The 8,942-nt window shown below is 44.8% G+C and overlaps 1 protein-coding gene across 1 annotated transcript; it reads left to right on the forward strand.

Moving 5' to 3' along the window:
- Positions 1 to 271: 271 nt before the first annotated feature.
- On the forward strand, positions 272 to 7,403 carry ebna1bp2 (EBNA1 binding protein 2). Its single transcript, XM_017703397.2, has 9 exons — positions 272 to 519; positions 2,273 to 2,356; positions 2,444 to 2,619; positions 3,840 to 3,963; positions 4,442 to 4,531; positions 4,635 to 4,710; positions 4,821 to 4,908; positions 5,984 to 6,149; positions 6,816 to 7,403. Exons 1-9 carry the CDS (start codon positions 445 to 447, stop codon positions 6,861 to 6,863), a joined length of 927 nt encoding a protein of 308 aa, XP_017558886.1. The 5' UTR covers positions 272 to 444; the 3' UTR covers positions 6,864 to 7,403.
- Positions 7,404 to 8,942: the final 1,539 nt, after the last annotated feature.

Below are 8,942 nucleotides of genomic sequence, written 5' to 3' on the forward strand. Positions count from 1 at the left end.
TCGTGCCCTCGATGAAGTAAATCGCGGCATCAGTATAGTAATAATAACCACAGCGTCACCTTAGGGGTTCGGTGATAGAGAACGGTTACCCTACAGAAGCTCAGCTTCGTCGCATTGATCCGTTATGCGATCTAAAATATTGCACGTAGTCGTTTAAAAAAAGAAAAAGGATTCTAACGTGATTTGTGATTTCGGACAGAAATGATGATGATGATGATCATGATAGGAAAACGTTTAATACTTGAATCATTTTACTGACACTCAGTTAAACAGCTACTGCACTTCGAGGAGGCGACTCTTGGTCGGAACTCTTGTCGGATGATCTGAGTTGCTGCCCGGACGGTTTTTTGGCCCGCGCTGCGTGGGGCATTTGGCGACACGTGAGAGGGAAGAAAAGTTCTCCTCCGTTCTTTCACCCTCGTGAAGAACCCGCTCGCGGTTAAAATGGCAGATGTGGAGATGGAAACCCAGATGGGACTGGACTCCGAGGAGGATTACGGCGAGCTGTCGGACGCAGAGGTGAGAGTGTGGACGGTGTGGACGGTGTGGAGGTCAGATTAAACGCTGACCCAGCCGCTCTTGCTGGACTGCTAGTGTAGTGTAGTTGGTGTGAGTGTGGAGATTTAATGGCCTTTGTAGGGCAGTATTTTGGGAATAGGGGGACATTTGGCGTCTGCCTGATTTCCTTTATCTGCACTTCATTGTTTACCTGCCATATCAGTCCACTCATCTGTCGGTCACCCCACTGACCCCTTTCTCTGCCACTAGTGTGCACATTGTAAGGTTTACAGGTCTGTGTGTGTGTGTGTGTGTGTGAGTGAGTGAGTGAGTGAGAGTGTGTGTCTGTGTGAGTGAGTGAGTGTGTGTGTGTCTGTGTGAGTGAGTGAGTGTGTGTGTGTCTATGTGTCTGTGTGAGTGAGTGAGTTTGTGTGAGTGAGTGTGTGTCTGAGTGAGTGAGTGTGTGTGTGTCTGTGTGAATGAGTGTGTGTGTGAGTGTGTGTGTCTGTGTGAGTGTGTGTGTGTGTGTGTGTGTGTGTGCCTGAGTGAGTGTGTGTGTGTTGGTAGGAATGCATGTTTTATTCTATTGTATTTTGTTATATTTCATATTTATTTGATCTCCTCCTCTACATGTGACCGTCTGTCTGATGCTGCGCTCTGTGAGCTCCTCTACCCAAAACCAGATTCCTTGCATGCGAAGCCTACAAGCCTGCCTGACCAGTAAAGCTTGATTCTGATTGATTAGAATTACGTCTTACAGTTAGATAAGATGTGCCTACCTGTACAGGGTCCCACATAGAGCTGGGCAGTGTGACAGAATTTATCGCCGTCATGACAAATGACATCCCGATATGTCAAAACATGCCTTTTCTGATGTCCTGGATATGTTCGCTTCTCGACTGCATATTTGATCAAAAAACAGCACAGTTTGTCGTGTTTAACTGAATGTAGTGCAGTGTAAAACATTACGTGGTATGGATTCGTAGTTTTTGATGGTATTTTTAAAAACATGGCACTACTTTGTACATCCTAACTGAAGATATCAGAAAAAACATCTTGTATCGCAAAAGACATCCTGAAATATTGTGGGTTTTCTATTTGCTATATCGTCCAGTTCTAATCCCACATAAGTAGCCCAACCGAAAGCAACGTTTGATCATTTTTCATTTTAATGAGGGGAAACAACGAAACAATGTTTACTTGCTGCTTAATAGTCTAAACCAGGGCAGGAATCAAATCAATATCAGCGTTGGTTTTAATATAAATATCAGCATTAGACATACGGTCCGACTGAACTGATCATTCAAATTAGTGTTTATTGATCTGTTATTCTCTGGAAAACCCTGTTACTACACGATGTGTCCATTTGTCATTTAACACAGTTGATGACCCTACAGAAATAAACGGTATTCAAGATTAAGATTAAGTGACCCTTATTAGTCCCACAACAGGGAAATTTCACCTCAGCATTTAACCCATCAGTTCAGTGAAACACCACATACACACTAGGGGGCAGTGAGCACACTTGGCCAGAGCGGTGGGCAGCCCTATCTGCAGCGTCCATGGAGCAGTTGGGGGTAAGGTGCCTTGCTCAGGGGCACCTCAGTCCTGTACTGTCGGCTGAGGGGATCGAACCAGCGGCCTTTCGGGTGCAAGGCTGGTCGCCTAACCTCCAGCCCACGTCTGCCCCCAATCTGATGCAGATATGTCATTCTTTATAATGCAATTGTATGACACCTGAAGACCATCCCTCTCTCTCTCTTTTTTAATTCAGCTTCAGGAGGCGTTTTCCAAGGGGCTGCTTAAGCCCGGGTTAAATGTTCCTTTGGAAGAACCAAAGAAGGCCGTCAACAACATAGTGAGTCCCCTCTGCCGCTGTTCTTCACGTGGGTTACGCTGTGAGGTGGTTGTGTAATATTAACGAGGTTACATTCTGTTTTACAAGGAGGGTCTGAAGATGTGCCTGGCTGAGTTTAAGAAGAACCTGCCGTGGGTGGAGAGGTTGGACCTCACTAACCACCCAGCAGTGGACGTTTTGGCGAAAATCGAGGGGACATTAAACAAAAAACAAAGCAGTGGAGAAATCGACGCCGAGGACGATTTTCAGAGGGAAATGTACTTGTAAGTGTGTGTTTCGTTAGGTATGCAACGTTTTAGGGATGGGAATCTCTGGGCACCTCATGATTCGTCCTGCTTTCGATTCAGTGCCCGGATGTGGTTGTAAAACTTCTTAATGTGTCTGTTTTTACATTGAGGTTTTCTCCTGCATTTGTCATTAACGAGGTGCAGCGTATAGACCTACTTTCAACTCTACTAGTAGTTTATATGCTTTTGTAACATTGGCTTTATTCAATTTTCCATGAAAATTATGTTAATTATACTGAGAAATTCGACGATGACTTCAGTGAAGTCAATCAAGTCAGGAGCTAAAATATGGTCAGCATGTGCTGTTGTGAGTCGCCCTGTAAAGCCTGGGATAATCACTTAAAAGTCAGAGGAGTTGAGTCGTTAATCTGTCTGGCCACGTCATAAATCTTTAACGTCTTATGCATAGAGTCGAAAAGAAGGTGCAGCTTGACGTTTAGGTTTTAAAATGCAAAATCAACATTGTGCTAATGAAGATATGATGACAGTCATAGACACTTTACATCCGTCCTTCACCAAGCTTTGACTACACATTGCATGCAATAGTGCATTTCCACCAGAGAGGTCTCCAAATCCCCAAAACTTACATAGTGAAGCTTTCGATGATGTTGGACTGCTGCCTGGGCTCAAGAAAAGGAGTGAGTTCCAAAGCCACGTCCATCTTGTATATGAAAAAAAGTGAGTCTATTTGACAGAAAAGGAAGAGCGCAATTTAAAATTAAAAGGTGGTTGGTTAGTGTAGTGGTTAACACCTTTGCCATCTACGCTGTAGACTGGGGTTCAATCCCCACCTGGGCAAACACCCTACACTATACCAATAAGGGTCCTTGGGCAAGACTCCTAACACCACCTTGGCCTACTTGTGTAAAATGATCAAATTGTAAGTTGCTCTGGATAAGAGCGTCAGCCAAATGCAATAAATATAAATATAAAATAAGGTGGATATAAAAATTCGATTAGGATGTTTTGTGAAGCGAGTCAGAATCTTTCAAGAGAGAATCACGATACCTCCAAGCATCGATTATTACTTTGGCTGTAGTTGCACAGTAGCTAAGTTATTTCACGCTGTTCTCTGATCGTATGTATCTGAACACCTGTGAAGGTGTTTGTTTGAGCCCATCTTATGTTTGAGCAGCTATAACTGCCATTCAGACGCCATGTGTATTAACGCGTAACCCTTAATGCCGCATCCCCAGCTATCGCCAGGCTCAAGCGACTGTTCTAGAGGCCCTGCCGAAGTTAAAGAAGCTGCAGATTCCTACCAAGCGGCCGGATGATTACTTTGCAGAGATGGCTAAAACAGATCAGCATATGCAGAAGGTACATTCTTCACCTCACTCACTGCTTCTGTGAACAACCAGCACCTTTATATCTACTAGGTAAGCTGTTTGAAGGTGCTGTGGAGCAGTGGAACTGCATTCTCTGGAGTGATGGATCTCCATCCAGTACCTTCGGGATGAGCTGGAGCATCCAGAACCGATCAAACTGACCTCAGATCTGACCTCACTGATGCTCTTGTGACTGAAAGCAGTACTCGCAGGAATACTTCAGTTCTTGTGTTTCATAGACTCGACGTGATTTGAGATCGTTCGAGTTGACTGGCGAAGGAGAAATGATGTTCATGGTTTGTGATAAACCTGCAGAATTGTGATCTTGAAGTGCTCTTGATTTTGGTTGCACTATAAACATGAAAGTACTGCTGCTCCTTAGTGTTTGTCAGTGCCTGGAAAGTCATCAGTTATCTCTTGGAATATTCTTGGAAGCACAGACCATTCATTTTTGTCTGCTTTTTTTTCAGGTCAGGAAAAAGCTCATGCAAAAGCAGATGGCAATCGAGAAGTCCGAGAAAGCCAAGAAGCTGAGAGAACAGAGGAAATTTGGCAAAAAGGTCAGCTTTGAACTTGGCTCTTGCTGCAAATGAACTCTGGGTGTTGTTTTTTTTTTTTCCTTGCACTTTTTTTGGAATTCAAATTGCCTTTACCTTTTCACAGGTGCAAGTAGAGGTACTGCAGAAGAGACAGAAAGCGAAAAAGGCCATGATGACCGCGGTCAAGAAATATCAGAAAGGTTTGGTTTGTTGTTCCATATTTTTTACTCACAAAATGAGCAGATGTGACTCAGGAACTTCAATGAATTGGGAGGAAAAACACTTTTATCGGTGCACTGATCTTCCTCAGGTATGACGGACAAATTGGACTTCTTGGAAGGAGATCAGGAGGGGAAGAAAGGGTCAACTGCGTCCAAGTCACAGATGAGCAAAAAAGGGTTAGTATGACCCCTGCTATGTTTTTACTATGTTAATTTTAGCCCTTCGATTTAAACTGGCTGTTTTTGTTGCTGTGCCTTTAAGACCAGTGTATGCAAACTATATCCGTTCTGATTGGCTGTGCTGTATCGTGCCTCGTTCAAAAAGCAGTCCAGGCTGAAACACTCGGTGTATCTTCAGAGTGGACAGGGCTGTAGTGATGTAGGTGCAGGAGGTGGATGTATGTAATAGATTAGTTTTTTCATGACATCACAAAAGCAGTGAATTCAGTCCGGGCCGCGTTCGCAGCTCAGTTTCATGTACGGACGGAGGAGTGAGTGGTGTGTTTTGAAGCTTTAACAGTGTTTACAAACTGCAACAAACTCTTTTAGTATGAAAAAGCAAGCCGTTTGGGTTCCCAGCACCGTTTCACATCAGACCACCGGAATGGCTTAGTTCACTTCTTAATGATTAGACTATGTAGAAATTCAGAGAGATCAGTGGAGTTTCTTTAAGGAGTTGACTGGAATCGGCTTTTGGACATAGTTACTTAAAGAGGCGTGGAACTGGTCAGTGAGAAAATAGCTTGGATTGTTATTTTCAGAAGATAAAAAGCATCACTGCTTCCAGAGACAGACCTGTGTGAAATTCATCCACCCTAACCATCCATCCCTCCCTCCCTCCCTCCCTCCCTCCCTCCCTCCCTCCCAAACCATCCAAAAACATCCACACACCCACAACCACCCATCCATCCATCCACCGACCCACCCACTATCATCCATCCATCATCCAACCACCCACAACCATCCATCCTCCCTCCCTCCCAAACCATCCTCACCTAAACCACCCAAAAAACCACCCAAACCATCCACAACCATCCATCCTCCCTACCATCCTACTCGCTCACCCACTACCAACCATCCATATACCCACGCACTATCATCTAACCACCCAGATCCACCCTCCCTTCCACAACCATCCAGCCACCCAAAAACATCCAGCCACCCTACCTCCTGTTGTGTCCCTGCAGAAGGACCTTGTTCTGTTCCACATACGTTTTCATAAAGTAAACCCTGTTCTGTGTTCTGTCCTCAGCCCTAACGCTAAAAGGAAGTACAAGGATCAGAAGTTTGGTTTTGGGGGCAAGAAGAAAGGCTCCAAATGGAACACGAAAGAGAGCTTTAACGACGTGTCCGGGTTCCGGGCCAAAACCGCTCACGGGAAAGGAGGAAAGAAGTTCAACAAAGGAGGGAAGAAAAACGTAAGGCTCTCTTTATGCCATTTTACCTGCTCTATAACCGTTCATGAGGTGTTTAGGGGTGACCAATGATAAATGCTTGACCATTTGCTTTCAGTTAAAAACTGATATTTGAATAGGTGGGAATTTTCCTTCAACTTGAGGACCGTTTTTAAATTGTACACACGAGGGCGCAAGAGCGTAACTTGTTCCAGTTCCAGCAGCCACACTGATGTGGTGATGGTGTGTTAGTGTGCGTTGTGCTGGTCTGAGTGGATCAGACTGCTGGAGTTTTTAAACACCTCTGTGCTGGACTGAGAATAGTCCACCAACCAAAAATATCAAGCCAACACAGCGTCCTGCTGTGTCTGATCCACTCAGACCAGCACAACGCACACCAACACACCACCACATCAATGTTACTGCAGTGCTGAGAATGATCCACCGCCCAAATAGTACCTGCTCAGTGAGGGTCCATGGGGGTCCTGACCACTGAAGAACAGGGTAACAGAGTATCAGAGAAACAGATGGACTACAGTCTGTAACTGTAGAACTACAGAGTGCAGCTATACAGTCAGTGGAGAAGATAAAGTGGACAGTGAGCGTAGAAACGAGGAGGTGGTCAGAACGTTGTGCCTGATCAGTGTACATGCACGTTTTGAACCAAAATGTTTTTTGTTTGTTTCACAGAAGCGACCAGGGAAGGAGACAAGGCGGAAAATGAAGGCCCGAAAGTGAGCGATGTGTCCAGTTAGCGTCCCTCATGTTGATACCTAAGTGGACTTGTCCTCTACACTGCAGCAGCGTCTGTGTGGGCTGTGCTCGGCTTTTTTTTGGTGAGCGGACTCTGAAAAGCGACTCTCGAAGTAATTCCTACTTCGTTAGTCTGCTTTGCGGTGCCGTTTGAGGACTCTCCTTGGATTTTTTTTATATTTTATTCTCAGCTGTTCTTTTATTCTCCTTCTTTGAATTGTGCAACATGAACTAACTGGATGGATTTTTGTCTTGTAAAGGATTTGGTGATCCTTTGTGATCCCCTTGTTAAGCTTGGGACTGAGCAGAAGAAATGACGGCGATTCCCCATGTTCTGTAGATCGAGATAACCCTGTAATTATAATGTCTGTTTTGTCATTTGTGGGAGAACCGCCGTTGACTAATACTGGTACTCTGACAGTTGTGTAGTGCACTCGTTGCCTCAGTTGTGCTTGCTGTCTGAGAGCAAGCGGTCGCACAGAAACCCAAACATTTCTCTGTATTAAAGTCGATGATCTTAAATTAGCGCTGCTCTCATAATTATACAGACTAATTTAGCTTTCGGACTTGGAACAAGCAAAGAAACACTTGTCTTCTATTTCATTTGCCTGAATCTTCTGAATCTTGACATGCCTAAATCGGCTTTAAATGCTCCACTCAGCTGTGCCAGAGGATGATATTAATATTCATGGGAGCGTAATGGACGGCTGTGCTAATTGGCTTAGCCGCCCACCGGCCCTGTTTGAAGTCTCTCGACTGCTGCTGAGTTTACGGTTGCTGTCATGGATGCATGGCGAGTGAAAGGGGCTGGTGCCACTTCGAAACTAAAGCCAAGAGAGAGAAAAATATGACTGAAATCTCAAGGAATGTGAATCTCAAGGAAACATTAACATGGAAATAACAACAGTTGAAACCATGGTCAGTGTCCAATAACTAATCTGGTGATTATGTAATGGGATTCAAGGGCTCCACTGCAAAATTTGAATTTTATTTTTTCTATTGTGTGCATTGTTGGGAATGGCCTTTATATATATACGAGAAATAGCCCATCCATCCATCCATTGTCCAAGCTTCTCCGTCAGGGGCGCGGGGGGGTGCTGGAGCCTATCCCAGCAGTCTTCGGGCGGAAGGCAGGATACACCCTGGACAGGTCGCCAGTCCATCACAGGGCAGACAGACAGACACAGACAGTCACTCGCACACAGGGGCAATTTAGCATGTCCAATCGGCCTGACTGCATGTCTTTGGACTGTGGGAGGAAACCGGAGAACCCGTTGGAAACCCACGCAGACACAGAGAGGACCCCGGTCGGGGAATTGAACCCAGGCCCTCCTCGCTGTGAGGTGACAGCGCTGCCCACCGCACCATAATGTGTTTTTGACGAAGTGCATGATAGTGTTGTTCTTTCAAGCTTTCTGGAAACTACTTTTTCAGTTTGTGTGATTCGTTAGCCCAGGGGTTGCAAATTGGGCTCCTTCTGGGTCATAGGTCTGTAGAGACGAGCATTTTCTCTCTTCATACACTCATGAAGGCCTTGCTAATTAGCTGGTAAGTTGAGGCCCAAAAGGAGTTTGAGACGCCTGACGTGTATAAAAACCCCAGTAACACTGCTGTGCCTTACATACTTGTACCAGCACCACACACCACACATTACTATGATCCTGTATCAGCATTGATATTTGCCAACCTTCGCCAACTTCAACTCATCACTCAGGGGAAGGAGGGGGACTGACCAATCTGACCCCACTCGACCACCACTAGGTTAGCTTTATTGAGCTGCAAAGTAATATGCTTATAAATGTGAACTTAAAATAGGTAAAAGTTGTGAACGATTGATTTGTCTAGCTTTAGGCTTTGGTTTAAAAGCTGATGTGTTGCTGTTCGGGTGTTGTTGCTGGCTGAGTGGGCTTTAGCTGACTAAAGTTGTGGAAACATTCATGAATAACAATTGGGGGTAAAGCCCAGCAAATCAAATATCACTTTGAAATATTTATTGCAGTTTTATTGCATTTTCTTTCAGGGTTGTAAAGCAACTCTGCGGCTGAGGTTGACACTTATGTTCAC

Source organism: Pygocentrus nattereri, chromosome 2 (genome assembly GCF_015220715.1).
Source record: "Pygocentrus nattereri isolate fPygNat1 chromosome 2, fPygNat1.pri, whole genome shotgun sequence".
Classification (NCBI taxonomy): domain Eukaryota; kingdom Metazoa; phylum Chordata; class Actinopteri; order Characiformes; family Serrasalmidae; genus Pygocentrus; species Pygocentrus nattereri.